This window comes from Gossypium raimondii, chromosome 10 (genome assembly GCF_025698545.1).
Source record: "Gossypium raimondii isolate GPD5lz chromosome 10, ASM2569854v1, whole genome shotgun sequence".
NCBI classification, from domain to species: Eukaryota; Viridiplantae; Streptophyta; class Magnoliopsida; order Malvales; family Malvaceae; genus Gossypium; species Gossypium raimondii.
Genome location: NC_068574.1, coordinates 49,094,237 through 49,121,577, shown reverse-complemented (window position 1 = coordinate 49,121,577; position 27,341 = coordinate 49,094,237). Strand labels below are relative to the sequence as shown.

Below are 27,341 nucleotides of genomic sequence, written 5' to 3'. Positions count from 1 at the left end.
GAAAACTGGTACGAGAAAAATAAAGTAGGAGCGTTTGGTTTTTAAGTTACAAATAAAATTGACATAAAATATAGTTGCAGTGAAGATTTGATATATGGTTGCAACATGATCTAAGCCACAGAAAATTTGCTCTCTCTCTCTCCCTCCCTCCCTCCCTCTCTCTCTCTTAACATGTACACTTCTGTGACGTCAGATAGGTAGATAAGGATATGTGTATATGACTAGCCCATAATCTGTGTATGCTTGTCTTGATTTACCCACGTATGGATGGAATCCATGCAATCTTATATCTTATGTCTGTGTATGTATTGATTCCTTACTGTTTGTGGAATGTTAATATGGAAATCAAACTAGTACACATCGATGTAATTATTCTTTATGTTGACATTTATTTGGTCAGTTTGAGTTTTATGCTAACTTAAAAGAGAAGTAACTATAACTAACTGTATTACAATCTTATTTATTTTTCCTTAACAGAACATAACATGTAAGTTGTCTGCAATATCTTGTGTGGAACTATTAATATACATGACTAATGATAGGTCCTATTGACTTTAATGTTGTTATGCTATTCAGTAACTTCTCTCTGTTGGTTTTTGTTAGTCTCTATATTAGTGTAAACATTCTCTCTCTGTCTCTCTTTATATTTTTCCCTTCTATTTTTCTGAATGTTCATGTTTATTTCCATACATGGTTTTTGAACAATATCCTTTTTGGCATTTTAATGAAAATCAAGCTTTTGGTCAGAATAATGTAAATGTTTTCTCTTGTATATTTATCTTATGAATAGGTATGCATCAAAGGAGAATGATACCTGGATTCGTGCTTTGGTGAAGGATCTGACTGTTGAGGCTGGTTCTGGTCTTATCATTTTGGATCCACTGGATATCTCTGGGGGATATACTTCCATCAAAGACAAAACAAACATGTCTTTGATGTTAACTGATATTTGTATTCATCTTTCATTAGGTGCAATTTCTCTTATACTTAACCTACTGAACCAAGCAGCTGCAGCATTACAGTTTGGAAATTCAATTCCTCTAGCTCCTTGCATCAATTTTGACAGAATTTGGGTGTCGCCTAAAGGTTTTCTTCAATTTAGTTGAAATAGTATGATGCTTTATCTTAATTATTTTTTTTTAACATTCTGTTTCTTTTTGGTTTTCTCTTTCTGTCTTGTTTTAATATGTCTGCAGAAAACGGATCTCATAACAATCTTACTATTTGGAGGCCACAGGCTCCAGCAAACTATGTTATATTGGGGGATTGTGTGACATCTAGGTAAAATATGATTTTCCATGTTTCAACCATGGCATATATCCAAATTAAAACGAAATCCTGGTCTATGCTGTTAACTCCTACCTTTATGGGAATGATGTACGGGCTTTTTTCTGAGGATGAGTTGGGTGTTTAATGGGCCGTGTTTTTGTTTTTAGTATGAATATCTGTCTTTGGGTCTTTTTTGATTTCTGGGGAAATGTTTTTTGGCTGAGATAGATTATGACTGGGAAGTGGGGCTAGGAAGATGTCTTTGAAGAGAGTATTTATTTTTCTTTTTGATATTTTAAGATGGAAATGCTTGACAGTTTTAGTATTATTTACTACGAGCCTTAGGTTTAGTAAAATTTCAAGATTTGGAACTAATATTAGTCGTCTCTTTGACATTAATGCTCTTCCATGTTTCTATTGACTCTTCTTTTCTTTTTCTTTAATATTTAATGGCTCTTTTTATTTCTGCACTTTGTTCTGGCTATTGCTTCTTTCACTGAGTTTACTTTTTGAAGAAAGATATTATCCAGCTTTCCTGAATGTAAATGGTGTTTTTAATGTAATTACTTGTATCTGCTACATTTATATTTTTTTCATTAATATCTTAAGCTTTTACTATTAATATGGTTTTCCTTCTATTGTTCTCTAGGCCAATTCCTCCTTCACAGGTTGTACTAGCAGTAAGTAATACATATGGCCGTGTGCGGAAGCCAGTGGGTTTTAATCTTATTGGCTCTCTCTCTCGTGTCCTTGGATTGGAAGGAGAGGATGGCCATTCTGATGTTGACAGTGACTGTTGCCTTTGGATGCCAGTTCCGCCCCTAGGGTATACTTCAATGGGTTGCATAGCAAATATAGGCAAACATCCACCACCAAATCATGCTGTATATTGCCTGCGCTCTGACCTTGTAACATCTACAACTTATTCAGAATGCATGATGATCATACCATCAAATCAGCATTTTGCTTCTGGATTTAGCATCTGGCGTTTGGACAATGTTATTGGATCATTTTCTGCCCATTCTTCAACCACATGCCCGTCCAGAGAAAATAGTACTGACCTGAGTCATCTACTACTATGGAATTCAGTTTTGTCCTATGCATCTATTAAGGAATCTATTCCTGGGTTTGCTGTGGATAATGATCGTGCTAGTCAGAAAAAAGGTGACCAGAGCGCTAGTTCATCTGGATGGAACATTCTCAGGTCAATATCAAAAGCAAGTAGTTGTTATGTGTCAACCCGTCACTTTGAGAGAATGTGGTGGGATGTAGGCAGTGAACATCGTAGACCGGTGTCAATTTGGCGGCCTATATCTCGCCGTGGTTATGCCACAGTGGGTGATTGCATTGTGGAAGGGTTAGTTCTCTTTATATTGGAACGTTTCTTTGTTAAGCTCTTTATCATAGATATCTTTTGGTCTCTTTATGAGTTTCTGTTGACATTTGCCATTGTATTTTATCCCCCTTTTCCAGCTTAGAACCCCCTGCTCAGGGTTTGATCTTTAAGTCTGATGATCCAGAAATCTCTGCAAAGCCGGTAAAATTTATAAAAGTGGCCCAAATTACAGGGAAAGGTCTTGATGAAGTTTTCTTCTGGTACCCAATTGCTCCCCCTGGTTATGCTTCTTTGGGGTGTGTGGTTTCCAGAACAGATGAAACCCCATGCGTGGATTCTTTGTGCTGCCCAAGGATGGATCTTGTTAACCCAGCCAACATTCTTGAAATGCCAATTTCAAAATCTTCAACCTCAAAGGCACACCAGTGCTGGAGCCTTTGGAAAGTTGAAAATCAGGTAAATAGAATGCTCGTTAAACTCAGTCCGTGATTGTCTATCATTTTTAAAAATGAAACAAATGTCTATTAAAAAGTACGCTTTTTTATTGAAGCTCATATCTGATATAATCTTAGTCTATGCCTGTTTATTGTCTGAATTTTACTTGGAAGAAAAAAATAATAATGATGTTTTGCTTCCTGTTTCTTTGTAGGCTTGTACTTTTCTTGCATGCTCTGATACAAAAAAGCCATCAACACGGTTGGCTTACACTATTGGTGATTATGTGAAGCCGAAGACACGGGAAAACGTTACTGCTGAGATTAAACTAAGATACTTCTCTCTAACTGTTTTAGACAGCCTACATGGAATGGTATGTTTTCTAAACTAATGACCTGGACCTTTTGACATGATTTGCCTTATTTTTATGATGTATTTGTACTGTTTCAGATGACACCACTATTTGATGTGACTATTGCTAATATCAAGTTGGCGACACATGGTCGGTTGGAGGCTATGAATGCAGTCCTCGTTGCTTCTATTGCTGCTTCAACCTTTAATACGCAACTAGAAGCATGGGAGCCCTTGGTGGAGCCATTTGATGGCATATTCAAGTTCGTTTCTTCCTCGTTCTAGTTACTATTTTTTCCCTAATGAGAGTGGCAAAAGTGCACAAGCTTTTAATGAGTTTGGTGTTCTTTGTAATAATTATTTCTCTTTTTCCTTTTTAAGGTTCGAAACATATGATGCGGATGTGAATTCACCATCAAGACTTGGGAAGAGGATGCGCATTGCTGCCACCAACATTGTGAATGTAAATGTCAGTGCTGCAAATCTTGAAACTTTAGTAGGGACCATTCTATCATGGAGACGACAGTTAGAGCTTGAACAAAAAACGACCAAGCTGATTGAGGTCAATTGGAACTTGCATCTTGATTTTGGTTTAAGAAGATGCTGAGCTGATTTCTATACTGCACTTTCAAACATCTGACTAGTTATTCTTTTTCAGGAGGCTCGTGCTCATTCTGGACATGAAGATATGGCCTTTTCTGCCCTGGATGAAGAGGATTTACAAACATTGACAGTAGAGAATAAGCTTGGTGATGACCTGTTCCTGAAAAGAATTGAGCAAGATTCAAATGTGGTTGACCAACTTCATCATGGTGACTGTGCTTCAGTTTGGATTCCTCCTCCAAGGTTCTCAGACAGGTTAAATGTTGCGGAGGAATCTAGGGAAGCACGCTATTCTGTTGCTGTGCAGATTCTTTTTGCCAAGGTTCTATTATAATTGATGCTTTTGCAACATAAGTTCTCTTCTTTTTTCTTTGTAGCCTAATTACTTGTAAACAGAAATATGACCCGGTGTATTTGGCAGGATTTACCTTTAATCAATGATGGTAATAGCCATAACTTCTTTTGTGTTTTGCGCCTTGTCGTTGATGGTCAAGCAACAGATCAGCAAAAACTTTTCCCTCAGAGTGCGAGGACAAGATGTGTGAAGCCCTTAGTTTCAGACATGGAGCATCAAAATAAAGGCATTGCAAAGTGGAACGAAATTTTCATATTCGAAGTTCCTCGAAAGGTCTGTTTTGTTTTTGTTGTTTTTGCTTATTGACTGTTACAGTAGGCATGGTTTAGTTTGTGGTCTTCAGTAAAAATTGCTAATATATTCATATTGTTCTGGAATTAAGGTATGTTAGCTAATTAAAAGTAGTAAAATATTCCATCATAGTAAAATATCACGTTATGATAGGCACAATTAAGGGAAATCTGCAATGTGGTTCTGTTTCGCGAGAGCTGGTAAGCACTAGCTGTTAATTTCCCAATTGCTAAGGTATTTTTGCATGTGCTGTTGTAGGGGGTTGCAAAATTGGAGGTGGAGGTAACAAACCTTTCAGCAAAAGCTGGTAAAGGTATGTTTTATTGGTGCATGAACTTGAGTTAAAATGGAATTGACGTAAAACTAGATATTGAATTTTTTCTTCTGGTTTTTGTTGCTTGTGATGCTAAATCTGCGTGACTCTTATACTTTTATGAGTTGATGCCTGTTGCATTTATTTTCATGTATATTTTGGTAACAAGAACACTATTTATATAGCCATAGAAATTTGTATGATGATTTTTTCTATTCATTATAGTGTGGTTCACTTGTTATTCTTCTCTTCCTTTGTTCTCTTCTATGTATTAATTTGTGTTTTATTTAGTTCTGTCTCATGATCTTTGTAGGTTTATAATTTCTTGTAGGTTTATAATTTTTTTTTTTTATAATACATCAAATAGTCGGTCATCCTCTTTACTCAAACTTGAACATGTATACGTTTGTTCTCTTGATCTTGTAATTTAATAAAGCAGGTGAAGTTGTTGGTGCACTTTCTTTTCCTGTTGGACATGGTGCCAGTATTTTAAAGAAGGTATCTTCATCAAGGATTCTGTCTCAAATAAATGATATTCAGAATGTTGAATCATATCCCTTGAGGAGAAAGGTGAGCCCCTCTTTTCTGCATCTTTGGTCTAAAAGGTTCTATATTTCTTTGTTTCAATGTATTTTAGTATCTGACATATATTTATTGTCCCTCTGTTACTGGTTCAGTCCAACAATACTGAAGATACTCATGACCATGGATACCTCTCTATTTCGACATCTTATTTTGAGAGGAACACAACTGCAAATTTTCAAAGAGATGCAGAAAGCAAGGATGCTTCTCCTAAGGATATTGGTTTCTGGATTAGGTTTGGAAAAGAGGGTTCATGGGAGAGCATTCGTTCGCTGCTTCCGTTGTCAGTAGTTCCCAAATCATTACAAAGTGAATTTATTGCAATGGAAGTTGTCATGAAAAATGGAAAGAAGCATGCTATTTTCAGGGGCCTTGCAACAGTTGTAAATGATTCTGATATTAATTTGGATATTTCAGTAAGTCATGCATCAATCATTCAGGATTCAGGATCAAGCAGTCATAACATTGTGGTGGAAGAAATCTTTGAGAATCAACGCTATCAACCAAATTCTGGTCAGGGCAATGATCCCCCGCTCTGGAGCACCAAAGACTTCTCATATTCTTCAAAGGTGAGTGATTTTGCGTGCTAACAGTTGTCACATTCTTGGGATTTATTTCTTGTGTAACTGTCGATATGTATTTGTTTCTTATATCCTCCTTTATCTTGAAGGATTTCTTTGAACCTCCCCTTCCCAGTGGGTGGGAATGGATATCAACATGGAGTATTGATAAATCCCAATTTGTTGATGAAGACGGCTGGGCTTATGGTCCTGACTATCAAAATTTGAGATGGCCCCCAACTTCTTCGAAGTCACATGTTAAATCTAGTCATGGTGTGCGCAGGAGGCGTTGGATCAGAAGAAGGCAACAAATTGCTGAGCGCGGAAAAAGTTGCATAAAGAGTGACTTCACTTGCATAAGTCCTGGATGTTCTACTGTTTTACCATGGAGAAGTACATCTAAAGCATCTGATCAATGTTTACGCATTCGTCCTTGTGTTGATCATCCTCAGCCCCCGTACACTTGGGGTCGTGCCATTGTTGCTGGTGTCAGTTCTAGTTTCGTTAGTGGAAAGGACCAGCCTTTCTTGGATCTAGGTTCACTATATAGACAAGATTCTTTTCCACAAGGAAGCAAAATGCCCAATTTTGCTCTCCATTTGAGTCAACTTGAGAAGAAGGATGTACTTCTTTGTTGTTGCCCTACTGTTGGGAGTAAACAGATATGGCTCAGTGTAGGTGCAGATGCATCAGCCCTGCCTACAGAGCTTAATCAACCTGTTTATGACTGGAAGATATCTGTCAATTCTCCATTGAAGTTGGAAAATCGACTTCCTTGTCCTGCTGCATTCACAATATGGGAAAAGGAAAAAGAAGGGAACTATATTGAGCGAGAGCATGGTATGATTTTTTCACGCAATAGTGCTCAAATATATTCAGTGGACATCAGAAGACCTGTATATCTTACATTTCGTGTACAGGGTGGTTGGGTTTTGGAAAAGGTAATGAGTTTTACTTTGTTTGGACAGTGCATTGTGTTTGCTCATATGCATGCCAATGTGTATTAAAGCTTGTGGTCAATGCATTATTATTTGCAGGACCCAGTTCTTATTCTGGATCTTTCTTCCAGTGCTCACATTTCATCTTTCTGGATGTTCCACCAGCGAAGTAAAAGGTTTGTCTCTTTTTCTTTTCATGGATGGGAGCTCCTAAAAGTTTTCCTTCCTACATCTCTTATTGATTTGTCAGTATGGGAGGATACTGCATAAATTGCTACATTCTTTTCCTATGCTGCTTACTTGCAATATTTGGGTCCTTTTTTCCTTAATTCAAATACTAATTGTTATGAATGAGGTTTAATACAAACTGGACTTAACCTTCTTTCAGAAATTTTATTTTGGTTTGACAGATTTTTTCCCTCAGAACAAATGCATATTTAAGCAGTTTAGATTTTATGTACACCTATTTCAATGCACAAGGTATCAGAAAGGATACTATGGTTTCATTTTAGTTTCTACTTTGATATTTAGATCGACATTTGGTTTTCACTACATCCTTTATATATATAAAGAACCCTAATTCGATATTGGTATAGAAATTTTGCATAATGTGTTTGTTGCTTTCTACTTATATATATATATCCCCCTGCTAAATTAGTTATAGGTTTTTGTCAGACGTAAATTTGTTGTGATCTTAAATATGTAAGAATCCTTGTCTGATTGTTTATGCATGATATTTTCTGGTGCCCCCTTTCTTCACTAGGTGTAGTTCGCTACTTATGAAAAGCAATGGAAGTAAACTATATTTAACTCATGTATGTTTGCTCCTTGATAATGGTTAGTTCAAAGTGTACAGAAACCTGAGCAAATGGTGTCAAATTTGATGCCATGTTTCTCTATATCTTTTACTGACATTGGAGTCATGAGATAAGTGAAAGGAATATATATATATATATATATATATATATATATATATGATTCTTGATCATGCATGTTCATGATCAACTTTGTTGGAATTTATTTACTGAAAGAAAGGCACTTTGATGAAATTTGCACGGTAAAGGGATAAATTAGTCACTAATTGTGTGAATGGTAGGCTGTAAATTCTCTTTTAAGTGTTTTTTCTTTCCTAGTAAAAAAACCCTCAGACTTATGCAGTACGCGTGATCTCATCACATGGTTTTACAGGAGATTGCGTGTGAGCATTGAAAGTGATATGGGGGGTACCAATGCTGCGCCAAAAACAATAAGGTTTTTTGTTCCATATTGGATCATCAATGATTCATCTCTGCCTCTAGCTTATCAAGTGGTAGAAATTGAAGGTTCAGATAGTGCAGACACTGATTCACACTCACTCTCTAGAGCAGTTAAATCTGCAAGAACAGTTTTGAGGACCCCTTCTTACTCGATGGAAAGGAGAAACTCTGGTCTGAGGAGAAACATCCAAGTACTTGAAGCTATCGAGGACACCAGTCCAATAGCAAGTATGCTTTCCCCACAAGATTCTGCTGGTCGTAGTGGTGTTATGTTGTTTCCATCACAGAAAGATACATATGTGTCCCCACGGGTTGGCATTTCTGTGGCTATTCGTGATTCTGAAATTTACAGTCCTGGTATTTCTCTTCTTGAGCTTGAAAAGAAGGTAGGTCAAGAATCAAAATGCTCAAGTACTTAAGAATCTTGTTTCCTCTCTTTTGTGGGGTTGGTGGAGAGGGGTACTGCTTCTGTTAAATTGTTTTGTGGTGTTTCAGATATTGGTGTTGCTGACTGATATGTAACTTCTATTCCAGGAACGTGTTGCTGTAAAAGCATTCGGTTCAGATGGGTCGTACTATAAGCTTTCAGCTATAGTGAATATGACCTCAGACAGAACAAAGGTGGAAACCTGTCTTTAAAAAATTGCTGTTGCTGGATTTTATTGTGGTTCTTGGTTCCATTCTCTGGCAATACTATAGTAGTTTTATTATTTTATTTCTTAACACATTTTTTCCCTCATTTTGGCTTCTTCTTTTGCATCTCTGTCTCTCACTCCAAAATAATAATAATAGTGTAATAGTGTTTCTACTTCTGAAAGTTGTAGCCACCCGTATAAACTTTGACCTTCATTTGTTTCATGCTTAATTGAGATTTTTATAATCTATGCTATCTTTCCTTTTCCCTCTTCTGGCCTAGATATAATTGCCGATAGGCATTAAGATCATTGCAGCCTCGATCTCAGAAACAGTTCTTGCCTTGTGTATTACTTACTTTATCCCTGTGTTGGCATTTACTGACCCGGAAATTCTGGGTCAGACTATGTTCTTTACTGTAGATTATCTGAGTAACCTATAGTTTTATAAATCATCACTATTAAGCGTGCTTCTACTAGTATTGAATTAGAATATAAAGGATGTTATAATAGATTTGTAAGTTTATATTGATTTAGATTTTGAAACAGCTTTAAAAATAGTTATGTTTATTTATGGATATACTGTTTGGTGAATAACTACTAAAAATGGTTGATGTTCAGGTCATTCATCTTCAGCCATACATGCTGTTTATCAACAGGATAGGTTTAAGCCTTTGCCTGCGACAGTGTGATTCTCATACAGTGGAATGGATCCATCCCACTGATCCTCCAAAACCAATTGGGTGGCAGGGTTCTTCAAAACTTGAGCTTTTGAAGGTTGTGTAAATCAGTCATTCTTCATCATCATCATCATCATCATCGTCGTCATTGTATCCACTTTAACTGAATGGACTTTTTCTTTTTTTTTTTTTTTTTTTCAGTTGCGTGTAGATGGATATGACTGGAGTACACCGTTCAGTGTTTCTAATGAAGGCGTGATGCGTGTTTCTTTGAAAAATGGCAATGGAAGTGATCAGTTATTTTTTAAGGTTGAAGTTAGGAGTGGAACAAAAAGCTCACGCTACGAAGTTATTTTCCGCCATAATTCCTCATCCAGTCCTTACAGGTTACATGATACACCTATGTTACATACTTTTAAAATTTACTTAAATACTCACAGAATGGTTGATGGGGTAGAGGATTTTATGTTTCCCATTGTATTCTCTTTACTTTTTCCCATTTACTACTCTTAATTACCAAGCTTATAAGGCTGGCAATTTGGTGGTTGAGTTGAGTTCTAGTTGGAGCAGCAAGTTGAGTCATTTTGGGGTTTGGTTATGGTATGATCATCTTATCTTTGGGTTTCAAACTGCTCGGTTCTGGGTTGTGACTTTTTAAAATGATTTTGTTAAGCATCTAACTAAAAACCAATTGGTGATAGGTGGTGGGGCTGAACTTAATGTAAGGCAATAGGAAACCTAATGTTTAACAGGTATGGGATAACACCAATTAACACTTCTCCCCAGGTGTATCTCTCAAGGCCTACATGTGAAGAACCTCACCAAGGGTCATCAACTTTACATAGGATTAGGTAGGAAGAACAAAACAAACATGGGCTCTGCTACCATGTTAAGCATCCAACCTAAAACTAATTGGTAATAGGTTAAGGGGATAAATTTTCATATATGACCATTGGAAACCTAATACTTAATGGGTGTGGGATAACATCAATTAACTGATTTCAAACAGTGCTCAAGTCCTAGTGACGCAGGAGCTTTTCTTTTTATTATAATATTTTATTATGTCAGTTTTATCTTATTATATTTTATTTAAGCATGGGATATATATTATAGAGGGCTAGGGTTATTAAATATCATTAGGATTTAAACCTAGGGCTAGGGATAAAATTTTGTTTACATGAAAGCCTAGTAACTTTACTTGCAAGAAAGAAAGTCTATATAAATAAGTTGTAGGCTTTACAGCCATAATAATTATCATCATTATTATTGAATTAATAGAAAAACTAGAGGCTTTCTATAACCCTAAGTTTTCTAGGGTTTCATCTTCTTTCCTATTCATTTGTTCAGCCCTAATTCGTTTAGTTAATAATGTTTTCTCCCCTAAACCACACCACCTTGTCATTTTTTAGATTATTTATATTTTAGTATTGATCTTCCAATGCAAAAGCAATTGGCAATAAGCCCAACTTGAATATAAGATCATAGAAAACTCAAGACTTAACAGATGCGGGTTAAAACCCCCATCACATGTAGTTCAACAAGCATTTGGACAGCCTCACCTGGGTTAATAGGTAGTAAGAGCAAAACACACTATACTCAACTTGGATATAAGATCACGAGAAACCCAAGACTTAAAAATGTGTGATAGCACCATTTGACATATATATTATTTCTTAAGTTGAAGTTTAGAAAGAGAAAAGAATAAAAGTTATGCTCAATTGAAGTTTTGGATTATTCAGGTCCATTTGCGTCAAACTCGTGTTCAAGTTTAGGTCATGAATACCAAATCAAATAAGGTTGGATCAGGCCTTTTGGATGTGTTCCAGCATAAATTTCAGCTTGGGTCGGATTTTCGTGTTCTGCATGCTTAATCCACTTTCTCAAATTCTTGTGTTTCTTTTATATTCATTTGTAATTTATCGTCTTGGGACAGGATTGAAAATCGTTCCATCTTTTTACCAATTCGCTGCCGGCAAGTTGATGGTACCAGTGATTCATGGCACTTTCTTCTTCCCAACACTGCTGTTTCTTTCTTATGGGAAGATCTTGGTCGACAGCATTTGATGGAAATCCTTGCAGATGGGACTGACCCATCAAGGTCAGAAAAGTATGACATTGATGAGATTGCTGATCACCTACCAGTTGATGTGACTGGCCCTGCCAGAGCTTTAAGGGTTACCATCCTAAAAGAAGAAAAACTAAATGTTGTTAAGATCAGTGACTGGATGCCTGAAAATGAGTCAGCAATCACTGGACAAAGGATTTCGTCCTCATTATCAGATTTCTCTAGAAATGAGTCCTGGCAACAACAATTGCAGCCTGCGTCAGAATGTGAGATTCATTTTATTGTCGAACTTTCTGAGCTTGGGGTGTCCATTATTGACCATACACCTGAGGAATTATTATACCTTTCACTGCAAAATCTTCATTTGGCATATTCAACTGGCTTGGGATCTGGTTGTAGCAGGTATGTCTGCTTTAATAAATTCTGCAATGCTGCAATAGAGAGATTTATGTAATCACAACTCAAATTTGCTTGTACCTCAAAGAATTGCTCTCTTAGAAAAAGAAAAACTGTAAATTTTTTATTTGAACCATTCATTATATGCTCTATATAAAAATTTCAACTTGGTTTTATTCTTGAAATTATTGTGTATCATTGAGTTAATGATGCTCTGTTTTTATTGGGAATTCTATTTCAAGTGATAAATTGTCTATTGACTCATTGTGGATTTTCCTTGATCCATTCAATTCTTATAGGATACTTATTTCTAGTACAATTATGTATAAATTACACAGTTAAATAAGTTCTTTTAAGCATAAATTTATTTATCTTCATGTTGAGCGTTAAGAATTTCTAAGCTTGCTTGTGTACATTAAATAATTGGGGATACCACACCTTGTTTCACCTTTCACACCTCAACCTCAAAGAAGGCTCTGAAGTTTTTAGTTGAAACCTTAGATTTAGCAGAACTCTTCTTTTTTGCACACTGTTCTGCAGACAACCTAATAAATCGTCTACTTATTATGTAGGCAGAACAGATGTCCAAAATTGTAATTTCTTATACCAAAACCTTTCTCTGTTTTCTAACTATTTGTCAATGTTTATGGAATTTCGCTATTTCAGGTTCAAATTAAGAATGAGAGGAATTCAAATGGATAACCAGTTGCCGTTAACCCCAACTCCAGTTCTCTTCAGACCACAGAAAATTGGGCAGGAAACTGATTATATTATGAAAATTTCTGTGACTCTGCAGACAAATGGATCACTGGATCTCTGTGTCTATCCATATATAGTTTTTGATGTGGGCATGGTAAATCTCAATATCATGAGTAGACTGTATTAGTTTTTGCCATCTCTGTCTCTTGTACCGTCATATTCATTTTTATTGGCTTTTGACCAGGGGCCGGATAATTCTGCATTTTTGATAAACATACATGAACCAATTATATGGCGCATACATGAGATGATGCAGAAGGTCAATTTCAGTAGGTTATATGATGCTAAAGCTACAGCTGTATCAGTTGATCCAATTATTCAAATTGGGTATGCGAGGACCTTTCTTCAATCTACGTTTTAAAAAATGTGCTTTGCTCTGTACATGATTACTTGGCGCTTACTACCTGTATTTAACTGGAAATGCAGGGTTCTCAACATATCAGAAGTTCGACTTAAAGTGTCAATGACTATGTCACCTAGTCAAAGGCCTAGGGGAGTACTTGGCTTCTGGGCATCCCTAATGACTGCACTAGGGAACACTGAGAATATGACTGTAAGTTTTACATTCAATCCCCTTTTGTTTCCTCATTTCTATATCTCTCAGTAGTTTGACCTTCAATTCCCTGGCTGGATCTGAGAAGCCACTTATTTAAGTATATGGAAGCTAGAAAATAATTTGCTGTATAAATATCTCTTATGAGTCATGGCCTCCAAATGCATATCTCTAAGTTGCAGTAAATTTGTTGATAGAACTTACTCTGGTAATTACAAGGGTTTGGTTGCGTAACACTGAACTGTGACTCTATTAACTGCTATGTTTCAATTAATTAAGTAATATTTTATGGATGAAGTAGCACTGGCAACTCTTTGAGCTATGCCTATCTCGAGATTTTCTAAATTTTAATGAGCTATTTGTGGTTAGTTATGCATGTTGTGATAACAACCGTTTGAATAAACAGGTCAAGATAAATCAAAGATTTCATGAGAATGTGTGCATGAGGCAGAGTACTATGATTAGTAATGCTGTTTCAAACATCAAAAAGGATCTTCTTGGTCAACCACTTCAATTGCTCTCAGGCCTTGATATATTGGGGAACGCAAGTAGTGCTCTTGGTCATATGAGTAAAGGAGTTGCTGCTTTATCAATGGATAAGAAATTCATTCAAAGCCGACAGAGACAGGTGCTTCACAAACCCTAATTTTGGATGACTATTCATTGTTCTAGATTGTGCTCTTTTGTCTAAACAGCTGTAATTATTTGCAAACTGTATAAAGCTATTGTGAGCCTTGTTTACTACTTAGTTGCTTGATCTAATTTGAAAGGTGTGTGTAATAGCCCTAAACCTTGAAAGATGATGTGTATGACGTGTGTAATAACTGTTGAATAACTGGGAAAAGGGATGTGTCTATGTCAATTTTGAATGGGGTGACTTTCCCTTGTAGATTTCTCCCTAAGACAATATATGATCATCCAATTAGTTGACTGTCAACTTTTTTCTTTTTCTACTCATGCTGTTGCTAATAATCTTCTGTCTATTAAAGTCAATTGTCATCCAATGGACCTCTTCTTGGGTAATACTTGTCCCGGAACATTCACATTTTCTTTTCCATTTGTTTTTTTTCTGGCAGGAGAGCAAGGGTGTAGAGGACTTAGGTGGTGTCATTAGAGAAGGGGGTGGAGCACTAGCAAAAGGCCTCTTTAGAGGAGTTACTGGCATATTAACGAAGCCTCTTGAAGGTGCAAAAACTTCAGGTGTTGAGGGCTTTGTTCAGGGTGTTGGAAAGGGAATAATTGGCGCAGCTGCACAGCCTGTGAGTGGGGTTCTAGATCTTTTGTCAAAAACTACTGAAGGTGCAAATGCAATGAGAATGAAGATAGCATCAGCTATAGCTTCAGATGACCAACTCCTCCGCAGGAGACTGCCTCGTGTAGTTAGTGGTGATAATTTGCTTCGACCATATGATGAGTATAAAGCACAAGGACAGGTACTTTATTTTTTGTGTCCCCTCATCTCAGGGGTATAGTTGGTTCTGAGTACATTAATTAAGGGCAAGTGGAAAAGACCCTTTTTCTAATATAATTTTGTCCTTCCATTTCTGTTATGGTTTTGTATTTACCTTTTATGTGTTGTATTTAAATGTGAAAATTCTGTTGATGATCACGTGCTTACGTTATAAGTACAACTCTTCTAACCTGCTGGCCTGTTTTGAAGGTAATATTGCAATTGGCGCAGTCAACTTCTTTCTTGGGCCAGGTTGATCTATTCAAAGTACGCGGGAAATTTGCATTATCAGATGCATATGAAGATCATTTCATGCTACCAAAGGGAAAAATTATTATAGTTACTCATCAAAGAGTAATATTATTGCAAGTAGGTCAACTAACGTTGTCGGAAAGACTTTATGGTTGACTGGTGCCTTTTTTCTTCTTATTATTGAAGCTGGAGATCAAACTAAAGGATCATATTCTATTTTGTCTTTCTCAGCAAAGCTCTAACATAACTCAGAGGAAATTCAATCCGATGAGGGATCCATGTTTAGTATTGTGGGATGTACCATGGAATGATCTGGCAACAATGGAATTGACTCAGGGAAAGAAAGACCAATTCAAAGCGCCACCTTCACAGCTCATACTCTACCTAAGGACTAGACCATCAGATACAAAAGAACAAGCTCGTGTCGTAAAATGCAGCCGAGATACTCATCAGGCTCGTGAAGTTTACACTTCAATAGAACGAGCAATGAAGACATATGGACAAAACATTTCAAAGGTTAGTTTCCAGATGATTTTTTTCCCTTCATTTTGTTTAGATACACCATTTGGTTTTTTGCACCATATCATATTTGGACTTCTTTTGCTATTTTTAAGGTTTGGATATTGAAAACTTGAAATGGGTGCAACATAGATTGGAATATCTCTAAGCATGGCCTTGGATCATCCTTATTAAGATTAAAGTTTTATTCCTGGTAGTAAAAGCTTCTTTCAATGAAACAGGAGTTGCTGAAGAAGAATGTTACTAAACCATATTCACCAGTTACTGATAGCACTGCCGTTGAAATGAGTCTGAAAGAAGGGGGTCCCACCTGGTCTCCTCAACAGGTGCCTACATCGAGACCAACTTTTGGCAGCAGCAGCAACAACTAACTTGGGAATGAGTGCCAACAGACACTAACATCATTTTCAGCATCCATCTTGGATCATTGAATCAGCGTTGGCTGAGTGCTACAAATTTTGCATGCTTGCATTGTTGGAGCTGTAAATGGCATTAAAGGAAAACGGTTAGTGGAGTAGTATATATTTGCAAAGCCCATTACAAATATTAGGTGATCGTTCTGCTTGAATATAAATTCAATAGATATTTCTTTATACATAGCATATGTTAGTATATATTATATAATATTATATAGTCAAATCTTTAGATTATTAAGCATAATTGATTAAACACAATTCGGTATTAGATCCACCATGCAATCATGTCAAATCTTCATCCAATAATTTCGCTCATAGTCTCCAAGGTCCAAGCTTGATTGATCTTCCATTCAAATGAGAAATTTAATCTAACAAATGAAAGAGAAACTCAAAATCAACTAGAAATTTAATCTAACAAATGAGAGAATTACGTGTTTATAAGATCTAGAGATCCGGTTAATAGAGACTAACAGAAGTTCGAAAGTCAAAAATAAATCAAGGGCTCTATTGATGGGTAGTGCAATTAGTTTTGATAGAGATTAAAATTATCTTGGATTCAAACCTAGTATGGCAGTAAAATAAAGATGATGTTTAATACTCTTTTATAATTTAACATAAAAAATAATAATTAGCTCAAAAGTAATAAAATGAATTAAATTAAAATTTAATGGTTGAAAAGACATAGAGCTACAAAACGATTAAATATTTAAAAAGCTATTGGAGCATACCAGCCCAAAAACTGAATTTATCTTTTGTTGGAGTATACCAATTAAAAAATTGGATGTCCGTGTGACGTTTCAACTGAATTGAAGCTTATCAATCAAATAGCTTGTTTTAAACGTTTGGGCAATAATTTTTTCAATACATACCGCACTGATGATAATTTTAAATCCAAAGATAGCCTAAAATTTTAAAATGAAATCTAATTTCTTCGTAAAATCTCATTCTAAAATCTGGTACAAATTCAGTTAAATACATGGCTATTTGCAGGTGGGAATCTCAGACTTGGTGAAAAGATCAACTGCCACTAGAAAGTCTAAAATCACAAGATGCCGAGCGGTGCTCGTGGTGGCACATGGCTTCCTGATGATAGGCACAAGTGGCAAGTGGTGCTTCGGCTAGGAGGTTTGCGTCTCGACCCTATGCTCTCGCGCATGGTGCATCAAATTCCTCCCGGTAGCTTCGTGTCCCAACGTTGATGATAGCGTCCCAACGCCATGGCTTGAGCCATTTCTACCAACTTGTTTCGCTTGATTGCTCACTCAATCTTCTACGGGTTTTACCTACAAGCAGAACATTTAAACAGAAAAAGTAGGCTACTAAAAGTATTAAAATAAGGGAGGTATTCATTTATATTGGCGTAAAATTATTTAATTTTATACACTTCTATAATTTTTTGTACAATTGATATTTTAACAATTCAACTTTTGAATTTATCAATATAATTGTATTTGTTATGCATGTAAATTTTAAATCGATTCGGTATCTCTATCATGTCGAATCGAAAATATCATCTATATAAATATATGTTGAACGATTGAAAGTTTTTGCATAAAATGAATTGTTAGAGTTTTCTAATTTACGCCAAACTTAATGTGCATGATTTAAATGATTGGAACATAAAACATGATAGTTGAATTGCTAAAATATGAATCGTATAAAAAGTTACAGGATGAGTAAAACAACTTTAGTTGTATACTACTGTAAGGATCCCTTCCCTTAAAATAAAACTAAACATATACACCTCAAAAACTTACTAAATAACAACAAAAATACCTAAAACACTAAAACCTTAAAACAATTAATTGAGCTAATTATATAAGTCCAATTGGTCCCTCTACTAACGCAGTACAGCCTTGACGGTTTGCATTTGAATTGATGAGATGAATTAGAGAAATAGATCGCATGTATCACTATTCTCAATGAATATGTCTTCTTGCACGAGATTAAATTAATTCCTTCAAATCATTATTTAATTGATTATAATTAAATAGTTGAAATTCAAAATAAAAATTAAATTAATTAGTCATTATAGATTGTTGAACAAGACAATTAAATATATTTACTCATAGATTTAGTACAAAAAAATTATCATGAAAATAATTTAATTAGGAAAATTAATTCAATTTATTTCCATTAAACAAATGATGCTTGGAAAATAGAAATTTGTTTATTGAGTTGGTTAATTATATGAGTTAGTTAAAAGACCATATAATACATATAATTGTACCTAATATACAAGACCGACCCAATGACCCATCTTGTAGCATGATGGGCAACAACCTTAGCTCCCAGAATGCCCCTCCCCATTCTTAGTAAGAAATTGTGGTATTTTCTATCAAAACATTATTATTTTGTTTATCCTTATTCAAGTAAGACTCTTGTGATTTTCTCTATAAATAGAGACCATAGGTTAGGTTGAACATAGATCATTCTAAGCATCGACACTGTCAAAATTCAATGAGATCTATTCTTCTAATAAAATTCTAATTTTGAGAGAGATTACTTTTTAGTTTCTAACCTTTGAGAGCTATTGTTATTCTCAATGAATATCAATAGAAAGGTTTTATTGTGTTAATCAATTTCTGAATTAGAGCCTACTCTCTAAGCAAGTTGAAGTTCGAGAATAGCAGAGAAGATCGTGTTGGTTAAAAGTCGAGAATCGACTTTAACCACCTAGTCCAAAACACAAGTACAAATTTGGTAAAAAGTTTATTGCTATAAATAACACAACTACTTGAGTTTTAGAAAACTTTTAGTTTTCTGTTATACAACAAAATTATTTTCTAAATCGAATTTTTTCAACAATTGGTATTAGAGCCAAGTTGTACCGTGTTAATAGTGTAAATTGGTTTTAATGAATTTTCTCCTCTCTCTCTCTCTTGATTGATTAAATTGATGACAAGTGTCATTATTGCATTATGAGCATGTTTTGGATTTACATATGTGAATGTATGGATATTAATTATTTTAATTTATTATAAAATAATTTCACCAAAATTTGTGGTTCTTAAATTTTAGATCGATTGTAATTTAGGTTGTTAAAATTTTTAAATTTGAAATTAGATCATGGAATATCATCTCTACGCAGGTTTTTTAATTTTACTTTTTGTAAAATTAGAAAATTATGTGAACCGAAAATAGACTAGGAATTTTTGTAATCTCAAATTTTTGAACAAAACCCAAAAAAGCACAGTAGACTCATAACTCAAACTGAAATAAGGTCAAACCATCAAACGAATAGGGACTCATTGTAGGCGATGAGCTATTGGAAAAATCTGATTCGAAAACGGTTTTATTGCATAGTAGAAAATAAAAATTTTAAAAACTAAGTCGGTTTGTGATATTTATAACAATAAACCAATTACTGAATTCGCATTTGTATTTTTTGTTAGACGAATCCTTGTCGTTCCTAACTTTCAACTAAACGGCCTTCTCCGCTATTCTCGTACCACGAACTGCTTCTAGTGTGGGCTCGAATAATTCGAATCAAAACACAGAACTAGAAATAGTTTTCTTTGTTTAAGTGTGAAAACAAAAAATCCCTTTTCAAACAAAAACCAGTAGAAATTGTTATTCTGGAAAATAAATTTAATAGTTGAGAATAAATTCTCTTTATTTTCGAGCAGAGTAACAATATCTTTAAGTTGTGTAAATAGCCCTACCAGTGCCAACTATTTATAGGGAGTAGAGTAAGGAGGGATGTGACATAAAGAAGCTATGCTGACAAGGATGAAAGAGCTCAGGTAAGTTTCAGTGCCCCACCTTTAGGTGATCAATAACATTGAACTGCTGAAATGATATGTGTCTTTGTTTGTTCTAAGTTGTTTGTATTCGTGGTTGTGTATGAACATGGTGACTGAATACGCTTGCATGTATGTTTGTTGGATGTTAATTAGTTATGAATGGAAGTATTAATGGGTGGCATACTGTATGCTATAGTAATAAATAAGTACAATCTATTTCTTAAAATGCTTGTATGTATATTGTAATATGCCATTTTTGCCTAGGCCAAAACCAAACCAAATAAAAATAAAATAATTACTAGTCCAATTACAAAAGAGGCCCAAATGGCCCAAAATAAGAGAAAAACCTAACGGCCCGTTGGCCCAACAACTTAAACATTTTCAGAAACTAAAAAAACCCTAAGCCCCTCTGTGTCGCTTGTGCCGCCCGAGGCACCTCGTCCCGAGGCCTGACACACCCTCTATGTCTCTGTTTCACCAAAATAGCAAAGTGATCTGCCCCTCCGTGCCGTTAACTCCGCCACCTGCAAGAAAAGAGAAAGAAAAAGGACTACGGAAGTAGAGAAAGAAACATAAAAAATTAGTGGCTAAATAGTAGCAAAAACAGTAAAATATAGTATGTAAATCGGCTTTAAAAGCCCCAACAATCAATGTATTTTGACACGGAGAAGATATATACAAAAAAAATTGAAAAACAGAAATCGAATACAAAATATAGAGCAAAAAAAGGTGATTTTTTTATCTTTTTTTATTTGAAAAGAAATAGAAAAATAAAACATCTACCTGTCTTTTCGTCTCTACACCATTGTCGGCGCCCTTTTTCTGGCCTGATGGCTGTCGAATTCTTGGGGATTCGGCCAAGGCCGCAACAAAAAACGTCGGTAGTTGAAGGGTCTTTTTTCTTTTGGGGGGAGTTTTGGTTTAAATCGAGTATTTTCAACTCCGAATCAAAGTTCTATGCAAAAATAGGGTTTAAAGGGAGTTTTGGGCAATTTTTCAGCCAGCGGAGACGGTGGTCACCGTCACCGCGACTGGCATCCACGGCGAAGGACCACCGACCCTAGGCCGGACGTGGGGAGACTTTGAGAGAAAAAGATGAGGCTTCAAGGTTTTTTTTTAAATCCAAGCAGAATGAAATTTTTTTAAAAAAAAATTGATTTATATAGAGATGATTAAACGACATTGTTTTGGCTGGTGCTTAGAATCCTCAAAACGGCGTTGTTTCGAAGTAGGATCCGATTGCCCGACCCAGATCTTTGGGATCCGCGTGTTTTTGTAAAGTGGGCTATTTTACATTATTAATATTATTATCATTATTATAGTATTCTATTATTTATTATTTATCATTTTAATATTCTACCCGTATAGCTATTTTACATTATTTTATTATCATCGTACTATACATTACGTTTAAAAATACTTTTTCGTATTTTCTACGATGTCCAAATAAATTATCTATATACCATTTTAAGTGTTACATTAATTTTTGCACGACGCATAAAAAAGGGAAAATTTTAAACTGAAGCAAATGTTCATTATTTTGGAATTAGAAAAGTTTTGTTACTAACTCACGGAATATGGCTTCCTTCTAAAACCGAGATAGTCGAATATTTATTTTAAAATAAAAAAATAAGATTTAAGTAATGATCAATCGGCGTTTATTCTCGTTCTCGAGGATTTAAGGCATTGTATCCTAACTTACGGGATATGATCCTTCCTTCTCGATTAACTTGAAATAAGTCATTTTCGTGAAAATTAATTTAGTTAAGTAATGTTTTAATAAGGGATTGTATTTTAAATTCTCTTCAAATTTTCAATTTTCAACACTAAAGATATCAAGTAATCAACTAGGTACCAATTTTGGGCGTCACGAGGGTGCTAATCCTTTCTCGTGTGTAACCAACTCCCGAACCCATTTTCTAAATTTTGTAGAACAAAAATTGTCATTTTAGTAAATCAAAGTTTTTATTAAAATGGTAAAATTGCGAGGTAATTCGATCACACCTCACAAAAAAAGATTGGTGGCGACTCTTATTTTTGTTTTCTAAATAAAAAGTCGATGTCAAAAAAGGTTTCGACAACTTGGTGACTCCACTGGGGACAAAATAAAAGAGTCAAACCACGAGTTAATTACTTTTGGTCATTTTTGTTGAAAATTGATAATTTGGTTTAAATTTATGACCCCTTAATTGCATTTTATCATTCATTTTTATGGTCTTCATCATTTTGTTACATAATGATATGTTTGCTTTAATTGGTTCGAGTATCTTAGTATGTTTCTGCATTCTGCATTGCATAATCGTTCGATTTTGCCCTTCTTAAGTGGGAGTCAGAAACTATTCCTTCATGAAGTGGTCACCTCCGTATAAGATAGTGGATCGCTTTCGAGATACATCCGTACCTATGTTTTCGTGATATCTTCATCTCTGTACAGCCATAAGGGAATGTATTCCACTGAGCCGAACTCGGTCTATATGAGCCTATAATGGGTGAGGATCGAGGAATATATTGGTTCAGGTACCCTTACTTTAGAACCGAACCACATGTAATGAGCCTTAAGAACTTACCCTAGATAGAACCATACCGAACCTCTAGTGGTCACCCGAATAGGTGCTCTATGTGTTATTTCTTACTTGCTTTAAATTCTAGCTTTATATGAAATGTACTGACTTGTTTCGTTTTGTTTTTGCTGTGATTACATTGCATTTTCATCAAAAAAAGGTGTTGATTCGTGTTCGGTTGCTAAATAGAGAGCTTGTCATAGAAAAATGGTTTCTTAATAAAGTGGAAGACAACATAGTCGCGCGAATATGACCCGAGAAAAGGCAACAAGAGAAAGGTAACAGCCTGTGAGAGGGGCAGGTTAAAGATATGGACCACGTTATGAGCAAAGCTTTGGTCCGAGTACGAGAAGTGGTTGACCACTTGCAAACCTCAGCCGTTCAAAGCCTGAGATATGAACCGGAGTCAGATCGGGGCCGAGAATTAGCTTTCTTTCTCGAGAAAGTTAAGGTTTTGAATGTGAAGGCGATGTCGTATATGTATCAGCTTTATGTAAAGAAACTTATTTTCTAGTAAAGTTGTTCTAATGAAATTGAACTAGAATCAACTCCTTTTTGCATTCATTTCATTCATAGCATTACATTTCATCATATGCATTAAATTTCATAAAAAGACCCTAATTAATAAAAATTATGAAAGTTACCATGGAAACCAACAAGAATCTACCAACTGAATATCGTTACGGTACTCGCAGCAAAACCAAAGTAATGGATCGAAGATTAGAGAGATTATAACAGATTCAAGAGGACATGCAAGATCAATTGCAAGCACAGCTGTAGGAACAATTAGCTAAAGTACAGCAAGACATGAGAGATCAAATACAAGAATCTCAATGAAGCATGATCAGCTAGTTGACACAGTTGCTGACCAGAGGGATTGAAAAAGGAAAAAACATTGTGGTTAACTCGGGGGATGATAATGAAGACCCTACCTACCCCCATGCTTTACCCCAGTAAATGTCGAAGCCCAACCATAAATATATCCACGAAGGGTACTCGTTACCATAAGACCTCAACCATATCAAGCTGGTACTTCAGCACCGATTAATTACCTAATGGGTTTAGGCTCCAACCCCGGGGATAATCTGACCAACCCAGTTGTTCCCAATTTGGACGACATGGCTGAAATGGATAGGGCAAAGATTGAACTGCCAAAACGACTAGAAGATTGGTGCAAGTGGTTGGAAGAGAAATTCAGAGCTATAGAGAATGTCGATTACCTTTGTAAGGTTGATGCTAAGTAGTTGAGCTTAGTCCCTGATCTAGTGCTCCCACAAAAATTCAAAACTCCAGAATTCGAAAAATATAATGAGACTAGTTGTCCTAAAGCCCATATCACAATGTTTTGCCAAAGAATGACGAGATATGTCAATAACAAACAACTGTTAATCTGCTACTTCCAGGATAGTTTGATCGGGTCGGTTGCCAAGTGGTACAACCAACTAAGCCGTGCCAAAATCAGTTCATGGAAAGATTTGTCACAAGCTTTCATGAAACAATACAATCATATAATCAACATGACACCGGACAGAATTACGCTGCAAAACATGGAAAAGAAATAAAGTGAAAGCTTCAGGCAGTACACTTAGAGATGGAGGGAGGTGGCAACGCAAGTTTAGCCACCTCTTTTGGAGAAAGAAATGACAATGCTTTTCATAAATAGTCTTAAAGCCCTGTTCATTAATCATATATTGGAAAGTATTACTAAGAGCTTCTCAGATATAGTAATGTCTGGAAAAATGATTGAAAATGCAGTAAGGAGTGGAAAAATAGACGTAGCGAAAAACGCCAAAAGATCAACCCTAAGGAAGAAAGAAAATAAAGTGAACACCGTGAGCATGTACAATAAAGGCCATTCAAAATCGATTATTGTGGGCCAATCAAGGACCATGGCAACGAGCCACCAAGGCCCTTCGAGGCAAGAATCTAACTCAAGACCAAACACAGAAAAAATTCAGTTCACACCTATCCCGATGACATATAGGGAGTTATATTAAAACTTGTTCAATGCGCATGTGGTATCCCGTTTTACTTAAAACCCATGCAACCTTCATTCCTAAAATGGTACGATGCGAATGCTCAATGTAAGTACCGCGCAAGAATAACGTGACACTCAATTGAGAACTGTACCGCATTCAAAAAGCTAATTGAACGGTTCATCAAGATGGGGATCGTAAGGTTCGATGATCCACCAGGACCTAATGTGGCAAGAAATTCGTTACCCAGTCATTCAGATCAAGGGGTAGACGTGATAATTGAGAATGGAGAAAAGATGACCAAAACTAATATGGCGGAAGTAGAAATCCCACTAAAATGGGTTTGGCAAAAGATGATAAACGTGGGATTAATCATTCAAGATTCGGAAGAGTTACCTAAAGAAGTGAGAAATTACTATAAGTTCTACGCTGAAGAAGGTCATGAAATCCAATAGTGCACTGAATTCAAAAATTTGGTACAAAATCTAATGGATAACAAAGAGTTAGAATTGTTTGAAGAGGTCAAAGGCCTGGAAGGAATGTTGGGAAATTTGAGCATCAACGCCATATCCGAAAAAAGAATTAGGGAAGAAAACCTGTCAGGCAATCGCCCTTATATCCCTGGAAATGTTCTGAACAATTGGATTGTGGAAGAGATCCCTGTAATTTTTAGAACTAATTCAGAGTAATGTTCAAAACACACTTATTGCCTGGGAGCAATAAGAATCCTTTTGTGAAATAGGCATAGGTCCAATATATTTATTTCAATAAAATACATATTTGTGTCTCATTTTGGCAAATATTCTTTTATTTCTTCCATTTTATTCATACTCATACCATACAAAAAATTATTCTTAGATTCATTTTTTCTTTGGTTTTTTCTTTTATTCATATAAAATGTCTCTAGATATCAATAATATGAGTGATACTGCTACTGACTCAAAATCTCCGTTTGAGCAAGATATGTGTCCAAAGGAACCTCAAGACTTTGAAGATGATCGAGATTGTAACCTATCTCCTGACTTGTTAAGAATGGTAGAACAAGATGAGAAACAAATCCTACCTTACAAAGAGTTAGTAGAAATTGTGAGTTTAGGAGAAGAGAAAGAGATGAAGATCAGAGATTGCATCACCGCAGAGACAAAGCGACACATCATTGAGTTACTCCAAGAATTCAAAGATGTCTTCGCATGGTCATATCAAGATATGCCCAGGCTAAGTACTGATAACATGGTACACCGGTTCCCCATAAAAGAATAGTGCAAGCCAGTTCAACAGAAGCTCCGAAGAATGAGACCCGACGTCTTACTGAAAATTAAAGAAGAGGTCAAGAAGCAATTTGATACGAGCTCGTTTCGGATGATGTGACGAGTCATATTATGTTCCCGATCGAATTTAGGTAGTGTCGATTTAGTTCGAATTCAATAAGATGAGTTATAATGGTTTTAAATGGCTTAGGACGCAAAATGGGAATAAATGGTTTCCAATGAAACAAGAACGAACCCTTATTATCAAATAAGGACCCGGGCTTAAAGGTTTCAAAGAAAAAGAAAAAGGATGGTAGATAAAATCGAGACCCTCTATTTAGCAAAATAGGAACCTTCGGTATATTTGTGAACGCCACACCAAGGGTGATAAGTTCTAAACAAAGTCAGATTGACGCCACTCGTAAAGATAAGTTAATTGAGCTTTGAAGAATAAAGAGAGTGAATTGCCTCACTAAAATGATATTTCATTCAGAAATTCGTCAAAAGTCCTTTTACAAGAAAAAAAGAAACTATTTATAGACTTTCAACTAGTAGTCGAATAGACAAGTTCAAGACTTAATTTCTAAGCAAACATTCAATTAAAATTCAGCTTAACTTCATGAATATGGGGCAATGTAGATTCGGCTGAATTGTGACCAACTATGAAGCTTCCACCTTAAGCAAATGGATCTTGGAGATGCATGTAGCAGCTACATTCGGCTAATGGGTTTAAATGAGCATTCAAGAGGCAACTCTTGCTGAAAAATTACCAATAATAAAGAGAGTACTTGAGCAGCCATATCAAGTGTGAATGGACGGTTTTGAAGAGCCTTAAAGTGTGAACACCTTGAACCGAATGGCCAAAAGATTTCCAAAGAATGTGAAGGAAATAAATGGCGCTTTGGATAATGAACAATCATCTCTTTTGGCCGAATGGACACATAGAAAACTTAAAAATCAGCACACCAATTTTAATGCATTCCATGCATGTATCGTTAGGTGCATGAACCCAATATGCATGCATCTTCACATCCATTGAATCTTCATGCATGAATCATCCAATTCACCTTCAAATTAATTTGCACCTAAAACACACATAAACTTAATTAATTTCAAGCAAATTCAATTTGAACTAAATTAAAGTATAATGTGAACATCCTAAATAACATTGAGACAACTTAAATATTAACAAATCATAACACATAAATTAATTGATGATTTAAAACATGTAATAATTTAGACAAACTAAATGTAATCAAGACATCTTTAATTTGACTAAATCAAGACATATTAAACATTTATATTAATTAAAGACATATTTATAAGCTGTAGTAAAACTAAATTAAAGCTTATTTAAATGGTCCAAAAAAAATTCCAGCAATTATTAACTACCTGGAACGAAATTCAACTTCAAAGAAGTTGAAAATGTTCAGCTCATCTTTAAGCTCCTTGTTTTCTTTTTCCTCAATTCGTTCCACAAGTGCTGAAATAGCATCTTTGAATCGTTTAGCTCTAGCTCGCGTTATCGGACCAATAGGTAGCTTAATGTCTTCTTGTTCGTTCTCTACTAGGTTCGTAGGCAAGCTCACATCACAATTCGATGTTGGTTTCCTGCAAGTGGTCAAATACTCGGAGTGGGTAGTTAATATAGTCTCTGTCCCTAAGAAAGATGGGAAAGTACGAATGTGTGTAGACTACAGGGGTTTAAACAAAGCCAGCCCGAAAGATAATTTCTCGCTGCCTCACATCGACACCTTAATAGACAACACGGTAGGTTATTCAATTTTCTCCTTTATGGAC

At 35.6% G+C, this 27,341-nt stretch overlaps 1 protein-coding gene across 2 annotated transcripts in view; it reads left to right on the top strand.

Moving 5' to 3' along the window:
- The window catches only part of LOC105776291 (uncharacterized), a 38,669-nt gene extending 22,479 nt beyond the window's left edge, over positions 1-16,190 (top strand). The window contains exons 37-63 of one of the 2 annotated variants that reach the window (XM_012598860.2): positions 791-1,086; positions 1,197-1,281; positions 1,919-2,626; positions 2,743-3,061; positions 3,255-3,413; positions 3,491-3,654; positions 3,773-3,953; positions 4,050-4,316; positions 4,416-4,622; positions 4,899-4,953; positions 5,393-5,523; positions 5,631-6,104; positions 6,206-7,036; positions 7,133-7,209; positions 8,222-8,675; positions 8,824-8,910; positions 9,543-9,698; positions 9,803-9,987; positions 11,535-12,068; positions 12,729-12,915; positions 13,006-13,148; positions 13,248-13,374; positions 13,781-14,002; positions 14,451-14,807; positions 15,035-15,193; positions 15,308-15,592; positions 15,817-16,190. In XM_012598860.2, the coding sequence (XP_012454314.2) occupies positions 791-1,086; positions 1,197-1,281; positions 1,919-2,626; positions 2,743-3,061; positions 3,255-3,413; positions 3,491-3,654; positions 3,773-3,953; positions 4,050-4,316; positions 4,416-4,622; positions 4,899-4,953; positions 5,393-5,523; positions 5,631-6,104; positions 6,206-7,036; positions 7,133-7,209; positions 8,222-8,675; positions 8,824-8,910; positions 9,543-9,698; positions 9,803-9,987; positions 11,535-12,068; positions 12,729-12,915; positions 13,006-13,148; positions 13,248-13,374; positions 13,781-14,002; positions 14,451-14,807; positions 15,035-15,193; positions 15,308-15,592; positions 15,817-15,966 (7,000 nt within the window). In that variant the 3' untranslated portion in view covers positions 15,967-16,190. Of the gene's footprint in view, positions 1-790; positions 1,087-1,196; positions 1,282-1,918; positions 2,627-2,742; positions 3,062-3,254; positions 3,414-3,490; positions 3,655-3,772; positions 3,954-4,049; positions 4,317-4,415; positions 4,623-4,898; positions 4,954-5,389; positions 5,524-5,630; positions 6,105-6,205; positions 7,037-7,132; positions 7,210-8,221; positions 8,676-8,823; positions 8,911-9,542; positions 9,699-9,802; positions 9,988-11,534; positions 12,069-12,728; positions 12,916-13,005; positions 13,149-13,247; positions 13,375-13,780; positions 14,003-14,450; positions 14,808-15,034; positions 15,194-15,307; positions 15,593-15,816 lie in introns of both variants that reach the window. The other variant, XM_012598859.2, reaches the window with a different exon arrangement.
- The last annotated feature ends 11,151 nt before the right edge of the window (positions 16,191-27,341 follow it).